Genomic DNA, 26,575 nt, shown 5'->3' with positions numbered 1-26,575 from the left:
TAGAGCACAGTATATGCTTCAATTTATTTGTATCTTTTTCCATTTCTTTCTTCAATTTATAATTTTCCAAGTACAGGTCTTTTACCTCCTTGGTTTAATTTATTCCTAGTAACTTTAATTGTAAGTATAATTTTTTAACTTTCTCTTTCTGATAGTTTGTTATTGTTGCATAAAAATGCTACTGAGTTTTTAATATTAATTTTTGTATCCTGCTACTTTACTAAATTCATTTATCAGCTCTAATAGTTTTTCAGTGGAATCTTTAAGGTTCTCTGTATTTAGTATCATGTCATCTGCAAATAATGACAGATTTACTCTTCCTTTCCTTTTCTTTTATTTCTTTTCCTTGTCTGATTGCTGTGGCTAGGACTTCCAATACTATATTTAATAAAAGTGGTGATAATGGCCCTGGCCAATATGGCTCAGCACTAAGAGCATTGCCTGTGGACCAAGGAGTCCCAGGTTCGATTCCGGCCAAGGGCACATACCTCGGTTGCAGTTTGTCCCTGGCCCTGGCTGGGGTTATGCAGGTGGTAGCCGGTTGACGTGTCTCTTTCTTATCAATGTCTCTCTTTCTCTCTCTCTCTCTCTCTCTCTCCTTCCCTCTCTCCCTTCAGCTCTATCTGAAGATTAATATAAAATATCCTCCGGTGGGGATTAAAAAAAAAGTGGTGATAATGTTCATCCATGTCTTGTTCTTGATTTGAAGGAAAAAAAATCCACTTTTAGCTTTTCACCACTGAGCATGATGAGTATGATGTTAGCTGTGAGTTTGTCATATATGGCCTTTATTATGTTGAGGTACGTTCCCTCTATTCCCACTTTGTTGAGAGTTTTTATCATAAATGGATGCTGGATTTTTGTAAATGGTTTTTCTTCATTTATTGAAATGATCATACGATATTTATCCCTAATTTTTTTTTTTATGTGGTGTATCATGTTTATCTGTGTATATCGAACCAACCTTGCATCTGAGGAAATTCCACTTGATCATGGTGTGTGATCTTTTCAGTGTATTGCTGAATTCAGCCAAGGACACTTTTGCATTAATCTTTAGATAGAGCAGGAGGGAGAGATGGAGAAAGAGAGAGAGAAACATCGACGTGAGAGAGAGACATTGAGTGGTTGCCACCCACATGACCCCAACTGGGGCCAGGGACAAACTGCAACCAAGGTAAGTGCCCTTAGCGGGAACTGAACCCGAGACACTCTAACCGCTGAGCCAAACTGACCAGGGCAGTTTGCAAATATTTGTTGAGACTATTTGCAGCTAGGTTCATCGGGGATATTGGCCTATACTTTTCTCTTTCTTTTTTGTAATGTCTGGTTTTGGAATCAAGGTAATGCTGGCCTCATAAAATAAGCTTAGGAGCCTTTCCTCCTCTTGAATTTTTTGTAATAGTTTGAGAAGGATGTTTGAATGTTGGGTAAAATTTAGCTGAAGCCATTGATCCAAGACTTCTGTTTGTTGGGAGTTTAAAAAAAAAATTCTTTTTATTACTGACTCAGTTTTGTTAGTAGTTAGTTATTAGTCTGTCCAGCTTTTTTGTTTTCTCTTGACTCAGTCTTGGGAGATTGTATGTTTCTAGAAATGTATCCATTTCTTCCAGATTGTCCGATTTGTTGGCATATAGTTGTTCTTAGTGTTTTCTTGTAATCCTTTGTATTTCTGTGGTGTCAGCTATCACTTCTCTTTCATTTCTGATTTTATTTATTTGTGTCCTCTCTCTTTTATTCTTGAAGAGTCTGGTTAAAGGTTTATTGTTTTTGTGTATCTTTTCAAAGAACTAGCTCTTGGTTTCATTGATCTTTGTGTTGTTTTTTTACACTCTATTTTGTTTATTTCCATTCTGATCTTTATTATTTTCTTCTTTCTACTCACTTTGGGCTTTGTTTGTCCTTCATTTCCTAGTTCCTTTTGGTTGAAGGTTTAGCTTGTCTGAGATTTTTCTTGTTTCTTGAGGTAGGCCTGTAATGCTATGAATTTCCTTCTCAGGACTTCTTTCGCTGTGTCCCATAGATTTTGGGCCATTGTGGTTTTATTTTAGTTTGTCTCAAAGTATCTTTTGATTTCTTCCTTGATCCCATTGTTAACCCATTCAATGTTTAATGGCATGTTATTTAGCCTCCATGTGCTTGTGCATTTTTCAGTTTTCTTCTTGTAATTGATTTCTAATTTCAAACATTGTGGTCAGAGAAGATGTTTGATATGATTTCAGTCTTCCTAAATTTATTGAGACTTGTTATGTGACCTAATATGTGGTCTATCCTGGAAAATGTTCCATGTGTACTTGAAAAGAATGTATATGCTGCTGCTCTGTGGTGAAATGCTGTAAAAATATCAATTAAATCCATCTGGTCTAATGGGTCATTTAAGGGCACTGTTTCCTTGTTGATTTTATGTCTGGATGATCTATCCATTGATGTCAATGGGTTGTTAAAGTCCCCTATGCCCTGGCCGGTTTGGCTCAGCAGTTAGAGTATCCGCATGTGGTCCAGAGAGACCTGGGTTCAGTTCCTGCTAAGGGCAGATACCTTGGTTGCAGTTTGTCCCCAGCCCTGGTTGGGTCATGCGGGAGGCAGCCACTCGATGTGTCCCTTTCACGTCGATGTTTCTCTCTCTCTCTCTTTTCCTCTCTCTCCCTCCCACTCTATCTGAACAAAAAATGAAAGAATATTCTTGGGTGAGGATAAAAAATAAATAAATAAAGTCCCCTACAGCCCTGGCCGGTTTGGCTCAGCGGTTAGAGCGTCGGCCTGTGGTCCTGAGAGACCCGGGTTCGGTTCCCGCTAAGGGCGCGTACCTCGGTTGCAGTTTGTCCCCGGCCCTGGTTGGTTGTGCGGGTGGCAGCCACTCGATGTGTTCCCTTTCACATCAATGTTTCTCTCTCTCTCTCTCTCTCCTTCCCACTCTACCTGAACAAAAAATGGAAAAATGTCCTCTGGTGAGGATAAAAATAAATAAATAAATAAATAAAGTCCCCTACAATTACTGTATTAGAGTTCTCCCTTTATGTTCATCAATATTTACTTTATATACTATTTAGGTGCTCCTACATTAGTTGTGTAAATGTTTACAAGAGTTACATCCCATTGTTGGATTAATCCTTTTATCATTATGAAATGTCCTTCTTTGTCTCTTGTTAGAGCCTTTGTTTTAAAGTCTATTTTGTCTGGTATATGTATTGCTACCCCAGCATCTTTTTTGTTTTCATTTGCATGAAGTATCTTTTTTCATTCCTTACTATCAGTCTGTGTGTCTTTTGATCTGAAGTGGGTCTCTTGCAAACAGCATGGGTGTTGTATGGGTCTTGTTTTCTTATCCATTCAGCCACCCTATGTCTTTTGACTGGAGCATTTAATCCATTTACATTTAAGTGACTATTGACAGGTATGGAGTTATTGCTATTTTATTATTCATATTTATATACCCCCCCCTTCTTAAAGAAGTCCCTTTAACATTTCTTATAACACTGATTTGGTGGTGATGAGCTCCTTTACTTTTTTCTTGTGTGGGAAGCTCTTTATCTCTCAATTCTAATCAATAGCCTTTATGGATAGAGTAGTCTTAGTTGTAGGTCCTTGCTTTTCATCACTTTGAATATTTTGCCCCATCTCTTCTTGCCTACAAAGTTTCTGTTGATAAATCAGCTGACAATCTTTTAATTTATTGATTAATTTTAATAAGAGACAGAGAAACATTGATTTGTTGTTCCACTTATTTATGTACTCATTTGTTGATTTTTGTATGTGCCCTGATGGGGGATTGAACCTACAACCTTGGCATATCAAGATGACACTCTAACCAACAGAGCCACCCAGCCAGGGCTCAGCTGACAGTCTTATGGGAGCTCCCTTGTAGATAACTAACTGCTTTGCTCTTGCTGCTTTTGAGATTCTCACTTAGTCTTTAAACTTTGGCACTTTCATTATGATGTATCTTGGTGTGGGCCTCCTTGGGTTTATCTTGTTTGAGACTCTCTGAGCTTCCTAGACTTGTATGTCTATTTTCTTCACCAGGTTAAGGAAGTTTTCAGTTATTATTTCTTCAAATAGGTTCTCGTTTCTCCTCCTGGTACCCCTGTGATGTGAATGTTGGCATGGTTGATGTTGTCCCAGAGGTTTCTCAAACTATCTCATTATATAAAATTCTTTTTTCTTTTTGCTGTTTCAATTGGGTGTTTTCCTCTACCTTGTCTTCAAAATTGGTGATTTGATCCTCTGCTTCATCTAAACTTCTACTGATTCCATCTAATGCATTCTTCATTTTTGACTAGTTCTTTTTCATGGTGTCTATCACTTTATTTATGTTTACTATCTCTTTGTTGAAGTTCTCACTTAGTTCATCTATTCTTCTTCTAAGTTCATTGAGCATCCTTATAACCAGTGTTTTGAACTCTGCATCTGGTAGCTTGCTTGCCTCCATTTCGTTTTGTTCTTTTTCTGGAATTTTCTCTTGTTCTTTCTTTTGGGGCATGTTTCTTTGTCTCCTCATTTTGGCTGCTTCTCTGTGTTTATTTCTATGTATTAGGTAGATGTTCTACTTCTCCCAGTCTTGGCAGGGTAGCCTAATGTAGTAGATGTCCTGTGGGGCCCAGTGGCACAATCTCCCTAGTCATCTGAGCTGGGTGCTCCAGCAGTGTCCCTTGTGTGGGTGGTGTGTGCCTCCTGTGATAGTTGAGTAGGCATGTCTGAGTAGGGTTGACCCTCAGGCTGACTGGCTGTGAGGACTGGCCATGACCATAGAGTAGGATTCACCCCAGCAGAGTTCCGGTGTCTGCTGAGGCCACCCTTTGTGGGTTTCTTTTGTGGAGATAATCAAGTGGTGTTCTGTTGTGGTCTGAAGCCAGCCATCTCGTGTGTGGTTCTAGGGCCTCTTGGGAGGGCCTTCAGTGCAGGCCCAGGTCAGCTGCTGCCTGTGCCTGGCCCAGGGCCACCTGGTTGGAGCTACAAAGCTATCCATGGTTGATAGTTGCCTATGTTGGGCCAAGAGGCACATGGGAGGGGTCAAGCTACAAACTGAGGCCAGCTGCCACCTGCCTTGAACCTCTAGACCTTTGCGAGATTTTAGGAAAGTCTACAGAGTGGGCTGAAGCTGGCTGACTATGAAAAATAGCCTCCGAAAGTGGCTCAGTGATGTGTTGAAGTTTGTTTTTAAAGAAGTTTGATTATTTGACTTTAATATATCAGGTTTCCCTTCTAAAGTTAGAGTATCTGATTACTTAGGGCCCAGTCCCACTCTGTTTTTTATGTTGGTTGTCTGGCTGTTTTGAACATTTTTTCCTAATGGGAGTAATATGCTCTGATGGGGATCAGGTAGGCAGAGGGTAGCAATTCACATTTTAGTCTAAGGAGTTCCAAGACTTGGTTTTGAATTTTGACCCCATCACGGTCTTGCTATGTGGCTCAGGGCTAATCATTCTTCTCTCTAAACCTGGTTTTTCATCTATAAGGGGAGTCAATGAAGTCCTTCCCCACACCCCACCCGCAGAAGTAGCCTAGAAAAAAGGCTCAAGCCTGGCCGGTGTGGCTCAGTGGTTGAACGTTGACCCATGCACCAATAGGTAACTGGTTCAATTCCTGGTCAGGGCACATGCCCAGGTTGTCGGCCAGTCCCCAGTGGGGGGCATGCAGGAGGCGGCCAGCTGATGTTCTCTCTCATTAGTGTTTCTATCTCTATCTCCCTCTCCCTTTCTCTCTCTCTAAAAATCAATAAAGAAAAAAATTTTTTTTAAGAATAAAGGCTTAATATATGGAAGCTGTTATCACTGTCCTGTTCTAAGAGATTTCAGACATTTCTTAGCAGAGGGACTATTCAAGTAACAATCTTATGATGACTCACAATAGGTAGCATTTCTTCCCCCTACTCCCTTGAACCCCTCAGAGCATAGCCAGAATTCTTCCCACTAGTCTTAGCCCCTCACTTTCACACTGGAGTGACCAGAGGGCAGTGGCCTTCCCAAGGCCACACAGCATGTTGCAGGCACACAACTCCTATTCTCATACTGAGTTCTCCATATCATCTGCCTTGCTGAGTCCACTCTCTAAGTGGCATATATGGGGCTAATACGACTTGGAATTGCCAATGTTTTCTGAGCTTTGTGCCAGGCATGGTTCTGAGCATTTTACCTGTGTTAATGCTGGTCATCTAGATGACCCAAGGGAGGTGGTGGTTGTGTTCACTGTGTGGTTAAGGAAACTAAAATTCAGTCATTTCCTTCAGGTCATACAGCTGGGAAGTGGCATAGCCACTGTCTACCTGCCTCATCCTGAGGGGCTCCATCTTGTCAGTGCCCCCAAGGCTAAGGTCCTGTTGTCTCCCTTCTCAGGAGCTGTGTCTCTGTCCTAGTCTGTATCTCCATTCCAGCCACACCAGCTTCCTTGCTGGCCCTCAAACAAAAACTGAATCCTTCCCCAGGGTCTTTGCATTTGCTGATCCCTCACCTTGGAGTGCTTTCTACCACCTCATGACTCGTGGCCTTCCTTCTCATCTTTCTGGTCCTGCTCAGATGTCACCTCCTCAGACAGGCCTGCTTCAGCCACAGCAGCTAAAATCAGCTCTCCAGTAACTTGCAGTCATCCACCTAGTTTTAATTCTCTGTGGGGCACAATCCAGTTCATGTGTTTATGTATTTATTCATTCATTCATTTATAAATTTTATGATTCATTCAGTGAACATTTACTGGGTGTACACTATGTGCCAGGCCATGTTTTTGGCCCAGGGGATACAGCAGTTAACAAAGCAGACAAAAATCCCTTATCTACAGTACTTAGTTCTTTAAGGGAAAGGAAACAGTAAAGACGTAAAATACAGATTATATCTGGTAAGCAGTATTTTTTAAGGAAGGGAAATATGAAATATTAGGGCAAGGGTTGGTTAGGGGAGGCCTTCCTGAGGAATCAACTTTTGAGCTGAGGCCTGAAGGAAGTGAAAGAGAAGCCACTGGAGATCTGGGCAGGGTAAACAGCTGGTGCAAAGGCCCTGAGGCAGGAATATGTATGGAATGTTTAAGGAATAGTGAAGAGGCCCTTGTGGCTGGAGCACAATGAGAGATGGGTAGAGTGGGAGGTCACAGGGCAAAGCCTTGTGGGTTTTTTGGCTTTGGCTTTTCCTCTGAGTGAGTTGGGGGCCATAGAAGGTTCTGAGCAGAGGAGGGATGTGACTGAACTCAGGTGTTCACAGGCTCCCTCTGGCTGCTGAGGGGGAAACAGACTGAGGGAAAAAGAGGAGTCAGGGACCAGGGCAGGGGTGAATACACTAATCCAGGCAAGTGATGAGGAGTGCTGGCCAAAGAGGGACTAAGAAGTAGACCAATTCTGGGCAGTGAGGCTGATTTGAGGTGCAAAGGAAAAAGCAGAGTAAAGGAGAATCCTACAGCTTGGGGTGTGCATTGTTAATAGGTTAACCTGTTTAAAGTTCAGCCCTCCCCATTGTCATCTCCGTGAAGGACAGGCTGTGGTCTGTCTTGGTCACTGCTATATCCCCAGCATCTACAACAGGGCCTGGCTTACAAAGGCTCTCAGTAATTGTTTGATCTCTGCAATTCTTTGTCTCCCATCTCTTTGGGGGTATCTTTCTCTTTAGTGTCCTCTATATGTTCCTCATTTCTGCCAGGAATTCCCTTAGCCCCTTTGTTCCTCTTAACCTCCCCAGTGCCATCTCAGCCCCCCTAATCCCTGTTCCTGCCCATCCATGCAGCTTCGAGGCAGAGAATGGCCCTTCGCCATCACCCGGCCGCAGCCCCCTGGACTCGCAGGCGAGCCCGGGCCTCGTGCTGCACACCGGGGTGGCCACCAGCCAGCGCCGTGAATCTTTCCTCTACCGCTCAGACAGCGACTATGACATGTCTCCCAAGACCATGTCCCGGAACTCGTCAGTCACCAGCGAGGCGTGAGCATTCCCTAATCCCACCTGCCAGCTATTCCAGGCCCGGCCTATCACAAACTGCCCTTCCCAGCAAGGAGGAGGAGCACTGCCCAAGCCCCCAGACCTGTGCTCCCCAGAGAAGGGTAAACAGCCCCCTTCCCCTATGAAGGGCTTAGTCCTTTAAATCATGTCCACCCAGTGAATGCCTACCCTATCTCTGTCCCCACTCAGCTACACCGAGACCCTCCCTCAGTTCAAGCCCCCACCCTTGTACATATATTCCTGATCCACCCAACCTACCCATTGGCCCCACCTCAGTCTGTGTCTCTAGCAAGGAGGGAGCAGCCCTGAGTTGAGCCCCTCCCTGACACTGTTTCCTCCCATAGTGTCCACCTCTGCTGAGTTCCCTCCTCCTCCCCTCCTTCCCTCCTCCAAACTTTCCTAAGCCAGCCACCCTTATCATGACCATCTATTGAGCACTCCCCACAACTGCTCAACCCCTCCCCTCTTATTGGATCCTCCAGCCCTGCCTCTATCCATCAAGGTGTCCACCTCACACCATCTAGGCCTCTTCCTGCCCTACACTGCTCCCCACCCACTGATCTCACCTGTATGTGTTCACCTTCCCCCCACCCACCTCAGCCCGTCTCTCTGGCCACCATTTCCTTCAGGACTGGCCCCTGCAGCATGTTCACCCTCTTGAGGTGTAAGTGCCCTCTCCACCCACCCCATGGAGCCCCCTCTCTGCCCACCAGCCTCCCTGGGCCCAGCCCTGACATAGTGTCCATCCTAGAGAGTTGCTTCTCTGGCACCCCAGCCCCTCTCCTCCAAGGTCCTTTGGCATCCCGCTGTGCGGACCCCTGACTTACCCCTGTCCTTTATTATAGGTATGCCGAGGACCTCATCGTGACGCCATTTGCCCAGGTGAGACCCCTCCCCTAAGGAGGGAAAGAGCTCCAAACTTCCCCCACACTTGGGGACAGAGGCCCAGCCCCAGCTACCCTCTCCTCACTGCTACCCCTGGTCCCAGGTGCTGGCCAGTCTCCGGAGTGTTCGCAGCAACTTCTCACTCCTGACCAATGTGCCCATTCCTAGCAACAAGTAAGTCAAGGCGGGGCCCCAACAACCATGATCGTGAGGCTTAGCACACCTGGGTTCCACTCTCAGTTCTGCTGTGTGGTCTTAGGCAGACATTTGATCTCTCTGAGTCTCTGTTTAGGCAACAGCTTCCTCTGAGACAGTAAACCACTGCAATTCAAATGCCTAAGACACAGAAACTTTTAGAAATAAAAAACAATGGGTCCAGGTACAGTGTGGTGAGGCCATAGGTGGCAAGGCACTCCAGCCTCAGGGCCACTCCTGCCCTCATGCCAAGTTGCTGGGCAGATAGCATCCTGTGGTGTGTGTGTTTCCCTTTCATGAAATGGGAATTTAATAGCTCTTCCATTAGATGGCTACTGTGAGGAGTCCAGGTGGTGACACAGAAAATGCTAGAATGCTGCCCAACACATAGTAAGAGCTCACTAAATAGTAGTTCTTATTTTGGGTCAGGGGTGTGGCTGGGAGCTGCTGGTTTCTCTGGTGGGGGTGGGGGTGGGGTCAAGGAAGCAAGGACTTTGGGAGACACAAGACCTGACCCTACCGCTGATCAGCCATGTAGTCTCCAGGAAACTAGTTTACTTCCTTGAGCCTCAGTTTCCTTGTCTGTAAAATGGGTTCTTGCGTGGTTCTGTGAGAGGCTTCAGATGGATACATGGCAGCATGCCTGGAACACACTGAGTGCTCAGAGAAAGGAATATCGGTACCATTCATGAAGAGGGGGTGGCAGGGATCTGAAGGGACCCGGGCTGGCACTGGAGCCCCATTTCTTTGCAGGAGATCCCCACTGAGTGGCCCAGCCCTGGTCTGCAAGGCCACACTGTCAGGTAAATATGCCTGGGGTAGTGGAAAAGGACCCCTCCTACTGCCTCAGTAGGGGTCCCTCACCCAGGGTAGTTGACTCATCCCCTTTCCCACCACCTTACTCACCTGGAGGACCCCCATCACCATGAGCTGGGGCCTCTGTGGGTCTGCCTGTGGATCCTCTCGGTCACTGCCCCTGCTGCTCCTTCTCCAGAGGAGACGTGTCAGCAGTTGGCCCGGGAGACATTGGAGGAACTGGACTGGTGTCTGGAGCAGCTAGAGACCATGCAGACCTACCGCTCAGTCAGCGAGATGGCATCCCACAAGGTGTGTGGTCCTCCGGCCGTAGGGCAGGGCCAGTTTGGGGTGGAACCAACTGCTGGATGGAATCTGTGGGTAGAACCAGCCATGGGGCAGAGCCATTCCCTGGATAGGGCCTATGGGGTGGGGCTATTCCTAGGCAGGGCCTATGGGGTGGGACCAGGGGTAGGGCTAACAATAGGGTGGTGCCAGTGGACAGGGCTGACCAATCTGGATTGGGCCTATAGGGTGGGGTCAATCCCTGGGCAGGACCAACCCCTGGGCACAGCTTCAGGACTTGTAGCTCCTATGAATTTTTACTTTTCCCAGGACCTAGGGAGCCTGGTGTGTGTGTATGTGTGTCTGGCTGTACATCTGTCCGTAGACAATCATCTTTCTTGGGGAGGGGTCGTGTGCTTGTTTGGTATATGGGTGTGTATCTGTGATTACTGGTCTGTGTGGCCGTCCACAGGTTGGCTACACATTTGCAGCGTGGGGTTGGGATGTGTTCCAAGAGATTCTGTCAGGAGTGGAGTACAGATGTGTACCTATGGATGGTGTGTGCATGTGCACAGGCGATTATGCGGGGTTGTGTGTGGGTCTGTGCTGGAGAGGAGTGTATGTCCACAGATGTAAGTTGGTCCACACTTGTGGTGTGTATCTCCATGTATTTGTGATTCTGTGTGTGTGCGCGCGCGTGCGTGTACGCACATGTGCTATCAGGGCTGCAGGGAAGGGTGTAAGGTTTCCATGTACAACTGGGCCAACTGTGCTCTGCACAACTCCAGGGGGCACCATTCAGAAAGTAAGCAGTGTGAATGATGCTTCTTGGAGTATGCAGCATGGTGGCAGCCCCTGTGGGAGGATGCATCTCAGGAAATGAGTGTACAGGTGGGTGTGTCTGTGTTGGGGGCAGTGCATATGGCTCTGTGTGGAGATTTGTCTGGTAACATATAAGTCTGAGAGCGATTGTGTCCCTGAGGCTGTGTTGAGCATCTGACAATATGACTGTATCTCTGAATGTGAATCTGTGAATGTGTGTCTATGATGGGTGTGTGTGTGTGTGTGCGTGTGTGTGTGCATGTGTGTGTGTATTCCCTTATGGATTTGTCAGGGTATGTTTGTGTCTAAGCTACATGGGTATTTGTGTTTGAAAGTGTGTCTGTGGGTGTATTGAGTGTATGTTTATAAGTGTTTCCAGTATCTGGGTGTTTGTCCCTTGGTGTGTGTCTCCATGTCTGGGTGTGGGTATGCATTCTTGGAAGAAGTGTATCTGAAGGCATTTGTATTTCTATGTACTCAGCTGTATACCTATGAATGTGTTATATATCAGAGTTGTGACTGTGTGTGTGCATGTAGTCAGTGTAGGACTAAAAGCATCTGGGTATCTTTGTGTATTTGTGTGTCAAATGTCTGACTGTGTTAGTGTGGAAGGTGTATCTCAGAGTGTGTTTGTGAGTGTGTGGAACATCTGGGTGTGTGTCTTTGTCTCTGGGTGTGCCCATGGAGGGGGCATGTCCTCGAGGGGGTGTGTACTGCCCTGCCTATCCCCTGCAGCTCCACTTGGGCCTGGCTGAGGTCTGTAGGCTCTGATACCCCTTTAACGCCCCCCCACCCCCGGCACCAGCTGACATCACATGCAGCCTGCCAGTGCTGCAGTGAGCACGCACACACACAGAGGCACACACACGGAGCCCAGAGCCTCTGAAGCTGTCTCCTGGGACCCTCACCCTGCCCCTCCATGGGCAGGGGTCCCTGGCCACCTCCAACTGCCGCTGTCGCTGTCGGGGGTGCCCATAGGGGCCAGGGGCTGGCAGACCATGTAACCAGGACTGCCACTGGGAGCGCGGAGGGGAAGGGAGCCCCCAGCTCTGCTGGGCCGGCCCAGGCCCCTCCGTGGCTCCCTTTCCACTGCCCACCTTCCCAGTACCCCACACCCACCCCAGACGGTGTCTGTTAACCCCAGGACTCCCCAAGCTCAGCCTCTGTGTGCGGCAGCCCTGAGCAGGGCTAAGACTCCAAGATGCCCTTGGTGGATTTCTTCTGCGAGACCTGCTCCAAGCCATGGCTGGTGGGCTGGTGGGACCAGGTAGGGACCTCTGGGTGGTGAATGCACAGGAGACCTGGCCCTGGCCCTCTGACCTCTGACCCTTAAACCCCTGGTCTGGACTTGTGTGTTCAGCTGTGCACGTGTGTGGCCTGGAGATGAATGTTTATGACTGTGTCTCTGTGTGAGGCTGGGTGTAAATGGTGGGTGGCTGGGGGGGGTGGGTCTTCTGGGTGTGACTGTCTGTGCACACCTGACTATATGCTTGTTCACCTGGGTCATGGCGTGGCCCTTTCTGAGATCATATGGCTCTGACTGTGTTATTTTATATTGGACATGTTTGCGAGTCCAGAACTATGTGATTTTTCTGGGGCATGTGACCCCAAGTGTCAGTGACCACCTTATTGTACATGCACCTTGATTTGTGTGTCTGGGGCTGTGTGAACTGTGTAACACAGGAATTTGTGTCTATGTGTGGTTTGTGACTTTGTGGGTCCATCTTGTGCGCACGCGTGTGTGTATCTACCTCTTTCTCTATGTGTGCCCAGGGTCTCTGGGCAGCACTGGGTGGAGTGAGTGCCCCATCCGGTGTGGGCACTCAGGCTCACCCTTCCTGCCCAGTGTCCCTCCTGCCTCTCTGGACAGAGTTGGCTTCTGCTTTAGGGGTGCTTTGGCAGAGCTTGGGGATGGGAGCTGATGTCCTTTCTCCTCCTTGCACAATGTCACAGCAGATGCTGTGTGAAGTGGCATGGGGGGACCAAGAGAGGCCCCCAAGCCCGGTTCTAGGTATACTTCATTCATCTGTGCACCTGTCCACCTCCTGAGGCTAAGGAAGGGGGCTATGATGGGAATCCCCCTCCCCTGGGTGACCAAACTAGGGCTTTCTCAGCTCACTGTTCTCCCTTGCCCCAGCCAAACCTTTTCTTCACTTACAACTTGGGGACTGTGTTCCCTCCTTCCAAACTGGACTGGGTGCTGAGAACCAGGACCCCCAAGGAGTGGGATCCATGTCTGGGAAGACAGGGGCCGGGGGCTAGCTCTGGGAAGGTAAGGGTTAAGGAGCCTGAGGCCTGCCCCTCTTCCCCCCAAGCTCAGCAGCTGGTTGGAGGGGGAGTTGCTAAGGAGACTCCCATCACCATGGCAATGGGATTCTCCTGATACCTCATTGGCTCCCTGTTAGGAGCCCCTCCCTTTCACAGGTGCCCCTCTGGCTCCTTCTTGGGGGGAGGAGGACAGAGTATGGGGAGGGGAGATATGCTGAGTCCTGACTCCCCAAGCCTGGGAACCCCCATATTGAGCTGCGAGGAGAGGAAAGGCTGACCCTTCCTTTCCAACAGCTTGCTGGGGGGCTCTATTGGTTGAACAGAGAAGTAAGAGGGACTCATGGCTTCTTCAGAAGTTTCTTGAGCTAGGCTGACTTCCCCCCCTTTCCTGTGACTCCATCATTCCTTCCTTCTTGCTTTCTTCACCTTAGTTCAAGAGGATGCTAAACCGGGAACTCACACACCTGTCAGAGATGAGCAGGTCAGGAAACCAGGTCTCTGAATACATCTCCACCACATTCCTGGGTGAGTGAAAGGCAGCCCATGGCAGGGGTGCACACCTGGGCTGGAGGACTTCTCCCTAGACCTAGAATCCTATTGCCCACTTTTGGCCAAGGGACCTTGATTCAACTCTGCAAAGGTCAAAATCACCATATTCAAGAATTCCCATACTCATGATGCCTCCAAATTCAGTGGGATGCTAACTTCTATAGAAGCCCACATTAAAAAATCTCTCTAAACTGAAAAGCTCTTATAAACTCAGTGAAACCTGCCCTGGCCGGTTTGGCTCAGCAGTTGGAGCGTCGGCCCACGGACCAAAGGGCCACGAGTTCGATTCTGGTCAAGGGCAAGTACCTCAGTTGTGATACATCCCCGGCCCTGGTTGGGGTTGTGTGGGAGGCAGGCACTCGCTGTGTCCCTTCCACATCAATGTTTCTCTCTCTCTCTTCCTCTCTTTCCCTCCCATTCTATCTGAACAAAACAATGGAAAAATGTCCTCAGGGGAGGATAAAAAAATAAAAATAAATAAAAATAAACTCAGTGAAACCCCAATGTAATTCTGAAACTCAAGACCCCAAGAAACCCCCACACTCAAATATAATTTCTAAACTTGATAATACCTCCAGGCTACATCCCTATGTGCTGGGGTTGTGGCTTGATCCCCACTTAGACACCTGCTGGAGTCAGCCAATGAATACATGAATGGATGAAGCCGTAAGTCCATCTCTCTCTCGCTCTCAACTCAATAAATTTTTTTTAAGATTTTTTATTGATTTTAGAACAAGAGGAAGGGAGAAAAAGAGAGAGAGAGATCAATGAATGAGAACATGGATTGGCCACTTCCTGCATGCCCCCCACTGGGGATCAGGCCCACAACCTGGGCATATGCCCTGACCGGAAATTGAGCTGGTGACCTCTTGGTGCATGGGTCGACACTCAACCACTGAGCCACACTGGCTGGGCTCAAATCAATAAATTTTTAAAAAAGAAAATGCCTCCAGGCTGAAAAGCCCCACAAAAGTCAATAGAATCTGCAAACTTGGATTTCTCCCAAATTCAGAAGAGCCCCTCAGACTCAAGAGAAGAGACCTAAACTCAGTAGGGTTCTCAACTTCAGGGAACCTCTGCCCTGAATAGTCCATAAAAGACCCTGAAACTTTAAATTAAAAACCTTCAAGCTGGAAAATCCCCCAAATTCAATATAATCTGACCCCCAAATTCAGTTGACTCCCCAAACTTTACATACTCAAACTCAATAGACTTCTCAAGCTTAAGAATCTGGAAGAGGCGACTTCCCTGGCCCCCACCACGCGGACCAGTGAACCTTGCCCGGGAATGCTTCAATAAAACTTTTGCCCGCCAAAAAAAAAAAGAATCTGGAAGAGATTATTCCCTGAATTTAGGAGAATTTCTTAGCTCAATGGAACACCAATACAGTAGAATACCCCAAATTTATTGGAACCCTCAAGCTTGTGGAGACCTCTAATTCATCCTAATCTCTGAACTCAAGAGCCCAAACTGAAGATATTCCCCACAAACTCAGGATAATTTCATCCTCACAATTTATCACCAAAGACCCCCAAAGGCAGAAGACTTACCCCCTGCCACTCCAAGTTTAAGAGAAGGTTCTGATTTTCAAATGCTCTGCCAGTGGGGGTGTGGCTGTGCCAAATGCTGAGATTCAACCAATGGGAGTATGGAATGCAAATAACCCCTGTTTGGTAGGCCCCAAGTCACAATGGGTGGCCCTGACTGGGCTCTGGGAACCCTTGAAAGCTCAGGAAAAAGATTCCAGGGTTCAGTTCCCAGGCAGGCTGGTGTTACCCAGGGCAGGCAGAGGCTCTCTCTAGCACCCCACCCTATTTCCTGACTGCCCAAGCCAACCCCCTGCCATACCTGGCGATTGAACTGGGGCCACTTCACAGCTCCACTCCAGCCCACCACTTCCCAGAAAAATTCCTACCTCCCCTCTGGTTTCCAGCGATGAGTAACCAACAGCATGACACCCATAAGGGTCTGCCCTCCCATAGCTAATGGGATAGGGTCTGAGGGCCTAATGAGGGAGTCTCTGAGGGGGACCCATGCTTGCTCTCCTCCATCTTCTACAGACAAGCAGAATGAAGTGGAGATCCCATCACCTACAATAAAGGATGGAGAAAAAGCACCCTGGCAGAGACCCTCCCAGCAGCCTCCACCCCCTGGGCCACAGTTCCAGCCTATGTCTCAGATCACGGGGGTTAAGAAGATGATGCGTAGCAGCAGTCTGACCGATTCCGGCATACCCCGCTTTGGGGTGAAGACAGACCAAGAGGAACTCCTGGCCCAAGTGGGTGGGGCTCAATGGCGCTGGGCTGGAAAGGGGCAGGGGTTTCCTGGAGAAAGGCTGGGTGTTGGATTAGCCTGAGATGAGGATTGGGGTGTATAGGACCTCTGGCTATGCAAAAGCAGAACATTCCTATGAAACCTTTCATTATCCCAAACAGCCTAAAACGAAGCAGTTACCATTAATTTATGTGTCTTTATTTCATTCATGATTGACACAATAACGTCCAGTTTTACACTAAGTGTAACACCCTTAGAAGCTCTGTTAGGCATTTTTGATACCTTAGGACACATCTTGCTAATGGATGCACAGAATAAATTAGATAAAGCCCAGATGCTCACAGACACAATTCAAAGCTCTGGTGACTGGATGCCGTGGTGGTGCTGAGTGCAGTTTCTAGGGAAGGAGCTTGGCAGGCCACTCTCACTGCTCAGGGTACTGCTGCCTCTGGAACAACTGCTGCAAAACAAATGCAGAACACTGTTTTCTGTTTTCACTTTTTTTTGTAAAAGCAAAAATCCTCTTTGGACTTCTTTCAGTAACAAAAACAGGTACTAATATAGGTCTTTTGTAAAAGTGAGTAGCATAACATGAACTTTCTGAGACCCTTGGGAGCAGGAGTTGGTCTCAGCTACAGTCTGACCTCAACCTGACCCCAGGGGAAACTCTGGACTCTGAACAGCACCACATATTTGAGCTCACCTGGAGGGAAGAGCACTGGTCTCTATACCCCTGTGTCAGTCACTGGCTGGGAGCTGCCCCCATGGTGGATGGCATCATCCCCTCCATGTAGTTCCTGGAGAATGGAGCAGCTGTGATCCTTAGAAGCAACAGTCCCTGCAGCTGAGAGATGGGTGCAGTGGTCAGTAAGGGGATTTGGGGAGAACCCCAACAGTGTACACTACAGGTCAGGCCTGGGTTTGGTTCCTGGCTCTTCCGAGAGGCCTTGAGCCAGAGTGCCCTTAACAATGATTTGTACGATTGACATGAGTTCTCTCAGTGGCTCACTCAGCTGACATTTATTGTAACCTTCAGCAAGCTGACACTGACCAGTGCTACATTAGGTCACCCAATGTTTATTGAGCACCTTCTATGTGCTGGCACTGTTCTGGATCCTGGGAAGACATGGAAAATTAGCCCATGTGTCTTTCCTCTTGGCGCCCAGGAGCAGTTTAGCTTGGAGGCTATAGGGTCTTGGGTAAGCCATATCACTTTTATGCCCTGCCAAATGGGATCAAGTGCTTAGTTCAGTGCCTGGCAGGTAATAAGCACTCCATAAACAGTTGCTGTGGTTGCGTTGTAATTTCTCGGCCCAGTAGGACCTGGGCAGTAAATTCTGTGCTGCTGAGCATGCCACCCACTGGGTAAGCAATAATGGTGCTACCTTCAGACCAAAGCTCTGCAGGAAAGAGTCTAGAGCAGTGGTTCTCAACCTTCCTAATGCCGCGATCCTTTAATACAGTTCCTCATGTTGTGGTGACCCCCAACCATAAAATTATTTTTGTTGCTACTTCATAACTGTAATTTTGCTACTGTTATATCTTAGGCGACCGCTGTGAAAGGGTCGTTCAACCCCCAAAGGGGTCGCAACCCACAGGTTGAGAACCGCTGGTCTAGAGGACCCTGGGCCTTGCAAGTTCCTGATCTCTGACCCCCATCTCCTCCAGGAACTGGAAAACCTGAACAAGTGGGGCCTGAACATCTTTCACGTGTCAGATTATGCCAGGGGGCGTTCCCTCAGCTGCATCATGTACACAATATTCCAGGTAGGGCAGGCTGAGTGGGGCAGGGTGTGGGGGCAGAATGAGGGAGGCGGTCAGGGTGGGAGTTAAGGGTTAGCGGGGATCACTGCCCCTCCATACCTGCCGTCAGGAACGGGACCTGCTGAAGAAGTTCCACATCCCGGTGGACACAATGGTGACATATATGCTGACTCTGGAGGACCACTACCACCAGGACGTGGCCTACCACAACAGCCTGCACGCTGCCGATGTGCTACAGTCCACCCATGTGCTGCTGGCCACACCTGCGCTGGACGTGAGCACCAGCCGGGCCCTGTCTCCCTAACCCCATCTCTCTGATTGTCCATCTCTGACTCCTGTTTATCTCTCTGACCCTGAGTGTCTAACCTCCATCTCCCTCTGACCCCGTTCTTCTCTTTGCTTATCTTTTTCTCTCTGACCCCCATGTTTCTAACCCCTGTGTCTCTCTGACTCCCTCTCTCTGCCTCCAGGCCGTGTTCACAGACCTGGAGATCCTTGCAGCCCTCTTCGCAGCTGCCATCCATGATGTGGACCACCCTGGAGTCTCCAACCAGTTCCTCATCAACACCAGTGAGTGCCCTCCAGGGGGGTGGGGCCTGTCTGGATGCTGTGGGCGGGGCCTGCACTGCCCCTCCCTTCAGGGCAGCTCTGTGGCTCCCTTCCCCTGACCTCCCGCCCCCCGACCCCGGCTGCAGATTCGGAGCTGGCACTCATGTACAATGACGAGTCGGTGCTGGAGAACCACCACCTGGCCGTGGGTTTCAAGCTACTGCAGGAGGACAACTGTGACATCTTCCAGAACCTCAGCAAACGCCAGCGACAGAGTCTGCGCAAGATGGTCATCGACATGGTGGGCGGGGCGGGGACAGAACAGGAAAGGTCGTCTTTGACGGGTGGTCCTTTGGGAAGGTCTGAGTTTGAAATGGAAAGGTCCCTGGGGGAAGAGGCATGTTTTGGCATAACTTGTGGAGACAGGTTGTACCCAGTGAAAGCTTCAGAAGCTCTGGTCTGAACAGCAGTCTGGTGACAGAGTCTCAGTGGCCCCTGTGACAGCCCCCTTGCCCACAGGTGCTGGCCACGGATATGTCCAAGCACATGACCCTCCTAGCTGACCTGAAGACCATGGTAGAAACCAAGAAGGTGACCAGCTCAGGGGTCCTTCTGTTGGACAACTACTCTGACCGCATCCAGGTGCCTCCTTCACTTATATAAAAAGACTGTTCTCTTCCCTTCCCCTCCACTGTTCAGAGCTGGGTTGCTGCTCCTCTCTCAGCGTCCAGCTCCCTTCTTGCCCATCTTCCTGTTTTTCTCTCCCATCTTCTCCTTCTAACCCTCATCTCTCCTTCCCATCTTCCCCACCTCTTACCATCTCCCTCAATTCTCTCTTCCCTTCATCAACCCCTCCCTGTCCCTTTCTTCCCTCTTCCCCACCATCTCCTCATCTCCTCTTCCCCACATTCCCCTCATTTCCCCCACCTCTCTCCATCTCCCCCACACCTCTCTCCCTACCTTCTCTTTATCCTCCTTCCCTCTGCCCTTTCCTCCATCAACCCCTTATCTCCTCCCTCCTCTCCCCAACTCATGTCCATCTTTGTTCCTCTGTCTCTCTTTCTCTCCCCCCTACCCCCTCTCCCCAGTCTCCCCTCAAGTGGGGGGGTGGGTAAGGAAGCTTGAGAGCTCAGACTTGGACGGGAGGAGCATGGCCTCTGAAGGTCCTGTGCCCTCTCCAGGTCCTGAGGAACATGGTGCACTGTGCAGACCTCAGCAACCCCACCAAGCCGCTGGAGCTGTACCGCCAGTGGACAGACCGCATCATGGCCGAGTTCTTCCAGCAGGGAGACCGTGAACGTGAGCGTGGCATGGAGATCAGCCCCATGTGCGACAAGCACACAGCCTCAGTAGAGAAGTCTCAGGTACAGTTTCAGGGCACCAGCTTTCCACTCCAACCTGGCCTATAATTTTGAGGCCCAGAAGGTTCTGACCTACCCCTCCACGGTATCAAATCTTAGTTTTTTTTTAAATCTGTTTGTTTGTTTATTTACTTATTTATTTGTTTGTTTTTGTTACAGATGTTTCTCATTTTTCCCCCATTGACACCCTCCTCCCCTTTCCCCCTACCCCATCCCCAGCTTTATTGTCTATAGTCATTGGTCATGCATACATGCATGTAAGTTCTGTGGTTTATCTATTATTCCCCTAACCATACTCCTCTGAGGCTTGTCAGCCTGTACCCTACCTCTGTGTCTCTGGGTTAATTTTGTTCAGCAGTTTGTTTAGTTCATTATATTCCACAAATAAGTGAGATCATGTGATATTTGTCTTTCTCTGCTTGGCTTGTTTTGCTTAGCATAATATTCTCCAGGTCCTTCCATGACATCTCAAAGGATAAGAGATCTTTCTTTCTTACAGCTGCATAGTATTCCATTGTGTACATGTACCACCGCTTTTCAATCCACTCTACTGATGGACTTTTGGGTTGTTTCCAGCTCTTAGCTATTGTAAATAGTGCTGCTATGAACATAAGTGTACATATTCTTTCTGATTGGTGTTTTAGGTTTCTTAGGGTATATTTCTAAAAGTGGGATCACTGGGTCAAATGGCAGTTCAATTTTTAACTTTTTGAGGTAACACCATAGTGTTTTCCACAGTGGCTGCACCAGTCTGCATTCCTACTAGCAGTGTACTAGAGTCCCCTTTTCTCCACACCCTCGCCAACACTTGTTGTTTGATGATTTGTTGATGGCGGCCATTCTGACAGGTGTGAGGTGATACCTCATAGTTTTAATTTGCATCTCTCTGATGATTAGTGATGTTGAGCATTTCTTCATATGTCTCTTGGCCATTTGTATGTCCTTTTTGGAGAGGTGTCTATTTAGGTCCTCTGCCCATTTTTTAATTGGGTTCTTTGTCTTCTTTTGTTGAGTTGTATGAGCACTCTATATATTTTGGAAATTAACCCCTTATCTGTTGCATCATTGGCGATTATGGTCTACCATATAGTGGGATTCCTTTCTGCTTTGATGGTTGTTTTAGTGTTTTTTGTTTTTGTTTTTATCTTGATAGGAAATATGCAACATTTTCTCCTCCACAGAACAACCAAACTGAGCCTCTGGCACACAGACCTCGTTCAGACAGTTCTAACTCATTTGCAGCAACCATAGTATCGATGATAATACTTAGCTGGACCTTAGTTACAGACCTTATGTTGATTCAGCCTGTTTCTAATATGCTAACCTGGCCAGTGATATGGTTCCTGATTTTTAGAGGATTTTGAGATGAGGTGAATTGACTTGTCTTCATCGTGTGCCTGATTAATTTACCAAGAGGGACAGGGCCTGGCTGGTGTGGCCCAGTGGTTAGAGTGTCAGCCTGTGGACCAATGAGTCACGGGTTCGATTCTGGTCAAGGGCACGTACCTCTGTTGCGGTTCATCCCCGGCCCTGGTTAGGGTCATGCGGGAGGCAACCAGTCAATGTGTCCCTCTCATGTAGATGTTTTTCTCCCTCCATCTCTCCCTCCCTCCCTCCCTCCTACTCTATCTGAAGATAAAATTTAAAATATCCTCAGGTGAGAATTTAAAAAGAAAAAGATGTAAATTGTATCAACATATACCCATTTTATACAGCTTGCCTATTCTTCCCAACAATGACTTGGAAATTTGTCCAAGTTATTACAAACAGATTTATCCCATCCCCTTTCACTACTGTATAGTGTTCCTAGAGATGTAGATAGATAATGTTTTTTGTAGTCATTTCTCTGTTGATAGACATTTAAGTGTTAAGGAGCTAGCAATTCATAGTAACTAAAACAAAATAAAGCTTTTTCCCCCCCTTTTATATAAGAAAAGTCTAGAGAAAAGGAATTTGGCTCTCTATGGCTCCACAAAGTTGGCAGATAGCAGGAGCTTTCAGTGTTTCTCTTCTACCATCCAAAGAATGGGGCTTCTATCCCCAGAGATGCCTCTCATGGTCACAGATGCTGTCGAAGCCCCAGCCATTCTGGCTACATTCCAGGGGAAAAAAGCCATCCGCCAACTGAGGCAGCACCCAGCATCTTCCATCTATAGGCGGTCTCATGGCCACCCTCTCTTTGCAAGGGAGACTGGGAAATGTAGTTTTCAGCTAGAAGCATTGTGTCTCCCAAGAAAAGATTCTGTCAATAAAAAGTAGGGAAGATGAAATTAGGCTCTTAGCCTGCTATGAAGTTATTTCCATTTTCTCTTTTTTTTTTGCAAAAATGCCATTATAAATATCTGTGGGTACCACATTAAAAAAACAAAAACGAATCCCCAACTGATGTATATATGGAGAGGTTTACAGATTTTGTTTATATTTCATGTGATTCTTTTTTTGTTACTTATGCAAGAATTTATCCAGGATAGATCTGGAAAAGTAAGATTGCTGGGTCAAGTGGTATCAGCATCTTTAAAATTTTTTTTTAATTCTCACCCAAGGATATTTTCCCATTTATCTTCAGATAGAGTGGGAGGGAGGGAGGAAAAGAGAGAGAGAAACATCAATGTGAGAGACACACATCAGTCTGGCTGGTGTGGCTCAGTGGTTGACCATGAGATTGCCGGTTCGATTCCCGGTCAGGACACATGCCCAGGTTGTGGGCCCAATCCCCAGTGGGGGACATGCAGGAGGCAACCAGTCGATGTTCTCTCTCATCGATGTTTCTATCTCTTTCCCTTTCACTTCCTCTCTTTATAAAATATCAATAAAGGAAAAAAAAATTTTTTTTTAAAGAGAGAGAGAGACACATATCAATTGGTTGCCTCCCGCATGTCCCCAACCATGGCAGCGCCGGGGAACAAACTGCAACCCAGGTACGTGCCCTTGACTGGAATTGAACCCATGACTCTTTGGTCCGCAGGCCGACACTCTAACCACTGAGCCAAACTGGCCAGGGCGCATATACTAAATTGTATTAGATCCCTCAGCATGGTGGTGGCATCTGTACTACTGTGGCCACCTGTTAATTATGCCTTCTTCTCCCTCTACCAGGTGGGTTTCATCGACTATATTGTGCACCCACTGTGGGAGACATGGGCTGACTTGGTCCACCCAGATGCCCAGGAGATTCTAGACACGCTGGAAGATAACCGGGACTGGTACTACAGTGCCATTCGGCAGAGCCCATCGCCACCGCCCGAGCAAGAACCCGAAGGGCCGGGCCACCCAGTCCCACCTGATAAGTTCCAGTTTGAGCTGACACTGGATGAGGAGGAGGAGGAGGAGGGATCCTCCACTCTGGGTGCAGTTGAGGTGCAGGAGTTATTCATGACCCAGGATACATCCCCAGCTGAGGAACTGTTGGAGGTTGATGGCCAGGACACATCCATGGAGGTGGAGATAGAGGAAATGTCCATGACACAGCAAGCAGACAGTGTGGCTGTGGGCCAGGATGAGTCCACGTCCCCAGATGCATCGGTGGATGCTATGGGCTGTTGCAGCCCCCATGCCCTGTCTCCTGAGAGCCCCACTCTGCCTACCTTGAGGACCCCACCAACTCCAGAGGAGCCCCCGGGCCTCCTGGGCCTCCCCTCCATGGCAGCCGAGGTGGGGGCCCAGAAAGAGCATCAGGCTGCCAAGAGGGCATGCTGTGCCTGCACAGGGACATTGGGCGAGGACCCACCCACACTCCCAGCTCCTGGTGGGTGGGGGTCTGCTGGAGGCCCTACCTGAGCCCCAGCCCCTGCACCCTTTTGCCCTTCCTGCCTCCTTTCACCGCCATCATCTCCCGACTGCCTCCTTCACTGCCTCAAAGACTCTTGGGCCTCCTGAGAAAAAAGAAAACAGAAAAGTGGTTTTTTTTCTTTTTTCTTTTTTTCCTCTTTCCCCCCACCCCCACCCCTACCCCCTGGGCCACTTTTTGGAGGTGGGGTCTGGGGAAGGAGGGGCTGAGGTCCTGGAAGGGGTTTTATTTTTGGAATTTTCATTGTTACATTTTTAGAAAAAAACAAAAACAAAAAAAACACAGGATGAAACACAGCAACTGTAGATGTTCCTGTTCCTGGCTCCCCTCATCCATCTCCAGCCCCACCCCCACCCCTCCACAGGCTCAGTCTTCCAGCCTCTTTGGGCTCTCCACCTGAGCCCAAGCAGGCATGAGGTCTCCTTCCAGGCTTTTCCTAAATTTGGAGGGTTTCTGGAATCCAGCCAGGGAATAGCCATTCTGGGCAGGGGCCTGGTGAGAGTGGGGTCACTGTGAGAGGCCCCAGCTCCAACCCCTCTTGGGCTCACTGTCCACCCCCACCCCCCAGGTCTTCCACCTCATTTTGCACAAACCTGGCAATACTGACTCGGGGACAGGTACGGGGATGCTGTACAACTTAGGATGCTGGGATGGGAGGGTGTTGGAGGGACATTTGCACCACCAGCCTGGGGTCTGAGGTTTGAGGAGGGCCTGATCCTCCCTCTGCTTGCTACCCCCCTTCCCCTTCCACTTTGGGTTCCTTTTGAATTTTCTCCATTTGGAGGGGACAGCTCCAAGCTGTACCCACTTCTTCCAGCTGCTTCTCCTCTTGTTTCTGCCTTAATGATTCTCATGGCCATAGGAGAGGGTTGCAGTGGCTCCCACCTGCACCTTGGGTGGGGCGGGGCCAGGCCCAGAGCCCCCATCCTAGGCATCCCCCCAGCATCCTCCTGCCCCCCCTTCCTTACTCTTTGCCCTAGGAGGAAGCAATAATGGTGTACACCCACATTCCCTTTCTGGGCAACCCTCTCACCCTGGCACCAAAGTCATTTCTCCTTTGCCCTCCTTGCCAAGCCTCCCCCTTTCCCTTTAACTATTTCCCAAGCAATATGACAGACAGATGCAAGGCCATTTTTCTCCAAGCCATGGGGGACTGTTTGGAAGGAAAGACCCCCTCTTCCCTCTCCCATACTCCCCTTGGCCTGGTTCTGCAGGTGGACAGGGCAGGGCCTCTCTCATTGCCCCCACCCCTCCAAATCTGAGCACACAGTACTGTAGCCTCCTCCCCTCCCCTGCCCCAGCCTTCCATCTGTCTGTCTATCCCACTGGGGAGTACCACCCTTTCCCATCCTCATGATACTGTACAGGGTTCATTTTTGTAGTGAAAGTAGTTTCTGTTCTAGCCGGCACCCAGAGTGGGCCTTTTTTTGTTTTTTTTTGTTTTTTTTCTCCTTTTTTTCTGTATATACTGTAAGTTTGGTTTGTAAATTATTCTACAGAGGCGAAAAGGGAAAATAAACTTGCCCTTCCCCGGCTGACCCAGTCAGGGGAAGGAAGGGTGGGAATCTCTGAGGGAGAGTCCCTATTCCTGCTGTATTATACAAACTGTATCATAGACCCCAAAAGGGTGGGCTCAGCGCTGTTGTTTGATGGGAAATTGGTTCATCTCAGGGGTGAGGGCTGGGCAGAGCCTGCCCCTCCCCCCGCCCCAGGGCTTGGTTCCACTGGTAACAGTTGAGATGGACCATCCCACTCCCAATCAGGGCTCCTCTCTCCATGGAGGGTGCACAGGACCCCCAGTGAGCTACTCGAGTGTTGTCCACTTTGACGATCAGTCAGTCCATTGATCGATAATCAATCTTTCGATCTTGTCTCCAATTAAACCGAGGCTTTCACCCATCTTCCTGACTAATGTGGCTTTCTTTCCCACCCTGGTTCTTGAGGTGTGCTTCTCCAGCACTGTCTGCCTGGGGCAGCAGGTGAGGAAAAAGGGCCTCTGACCCTATCCCTCACCAAGTAGATAGAACTTGAGGGGGCTGCAGGGAGCTTGGTGGAAAGCAGCTCCCAGGCATGGGCTAGATCCTGGCACAGGCAACTCCAGGTTGTAAAATGAAGGTTGAGACGGTGCAGTCTTTGGAGGCCAGCAGACCCAGGTAACCTCGCTTCTCCCATGCAGAACATATCAGACAAACCTCAGGTTCTTCTGGGATCTCAAAGTCATTCTGGACACCTCCAGGAGGCGTGATTGACGCCTTTACCATCTGGCTGCCAGGCCATGATAAAAGGTTTCAGGGCAAATTCTGCCATGCAGACATTAAACTTGATTATCAGGTACAAGAGAATTTACACCTGTAAGTCCCATGAATTCCTATCATTCTGTCCATGTTGGCGTTGCAACCTTCATGTTGCATGAAAACAAAACTAAGAAACAATAATTCTGTTATAGGCTTTGAGCCTATAAATCTTAAGGGTATCAAGAAAGCTGAATCCTCCAAATTAATCACTGGACACAGAACAGGTTTGGGTTATAAACTCTTCTAATTTGTTCATTCAAGGGTGGGGAATGAGTGAGTGAGTCTCATATTTTAACCAATCCACATACTTTGTTTTATTTATTAATTTGTTGTTGTTGTTAATTCTCACCTGAGGATATTTTCCCATTGTTTTTTTTTTGTTTTTTTTTTTTTAGATAGAGTAGAAAGGAGGGAGGAAGAGAGAGAGAAACATCGACATGAAAGAGACATTGATTGGTTGCTTCCTGCACAACCCCAACTGGGGCTGGGGATCCAACCTGCAACCCAGATACATGCCCTTGACTGAGAATTGAACCCAAGATCCTTCAGTCTGCGGGCTGCCACTCTAACCACTAAACCAAACTGGACAGGGCCCAGTCCACATCTTTTAGTACTCTTAATTCCACCCATGGGAGCCCCTTTTTCCAGTCTTCCTCAGGTTAAATAACAAGCCCCTAATTTCACCAAACGGTGCTGCCCTGGCTGGAGTGGCTCAGTTGGTTGGGCGTTGTCCCATGTACTGAAATGTTGCCTGTTGGGTTCCCAGTCAGGGCCATGCCCGAGTTGATCAATGTTTTGCTCTCACATCAATGTTTCTCTCTCCCTCTCTCTTCCTCT

The 26,575-nt window shown here is 48.4% G+C and overlaps 1 protein-coding gene across 3 annotated transcripts in view; it reads left to right on the top strand.

Annotated features, from left to right (window-relative positions):
- PDE4A (phosphodiesterase 4A) overlaps positions 1–23,552 on the top strand; it is a 50,553-nt gene extending 27,001 nt beyond the window's left edge. The window contains exons 2-15 of one of the 3 annotated variants that reach the window (XM_036241072.1): positions 7,701–7,892; positions 8,756–8,792; positions 8,899–8,969; positions 9,744–9,793; positions 9,985–10,097; positions 13,592–13,685; positions 15,770–15,987; positions 17,652–17,750; positions 17,857–18,021; positions 18,218–18,317; positions 18,443–18,597; positions 18,816–18,938; positions 19,478–19,660; positions 22,754–23,552. In XM_036241072.1, the coding sequence (XP_036096965.1) occupies positions 7,701–7,892; positions 8,756–8,792; positions 8,899–8,969; positions 9,744–9,793; positions 9,985–10,097; positions 13,592–13,685; positions 15,770–15,987; positions 17,652–17,750; positions 17,857–18,021; positions 18,218–18,317; positions 18,443–18,597; positions 18,816–18,938; positions 19,478–19,660; positions 22,754–23,434 (2,281 nt within the window). In that variant the 3' untranslated portion in view covers positions 23,435–23,552. Of the gene's footprint in view, positions 1–7,700; positions 7,893–8,755; positions 8,793–8,898; positions 8,970–9,743; positions 9,794–9,984; positions 10,098–11,738; positions 12,160–13,591; positions 13,686–15,769; positions 15,988–17,651; positions 17,751–17,856; positions 18,022–18,217; positions 18,318–18,442; positions 18,598–18,815; positions 18,939–19,477; positions 19,661–22,753 lie in introns of those variants that run through there. The other 2 variants (XM_036241074.1, XM_036241073.1) reach the window with 2 other exon arrangements.
- The last annotated feature ends 3,023 nt before the right edge of the window (positions 23,553–26,575 follow it).

Source organism: Molossus molossus, unplaced genomic scaffold (assembly GCF_014108415.1).
Source record: "Molossus molossus isolate mMolMol1 unplaced genomic scaffold, mMolMol1.p scaffold_m16_p_4, whole genome shotgun sequence".
NCBI classification, from domain to species: Eukaryota; Metazoa; Chordata; class Mammalia; order Chiroptera; family Molossidae; genus Molossus; species Molossus molossus.
Note: the sequence above shows the minus strand (reverse complement) of the source record. Positions and strands in the feature narration are given on the sequence as shown.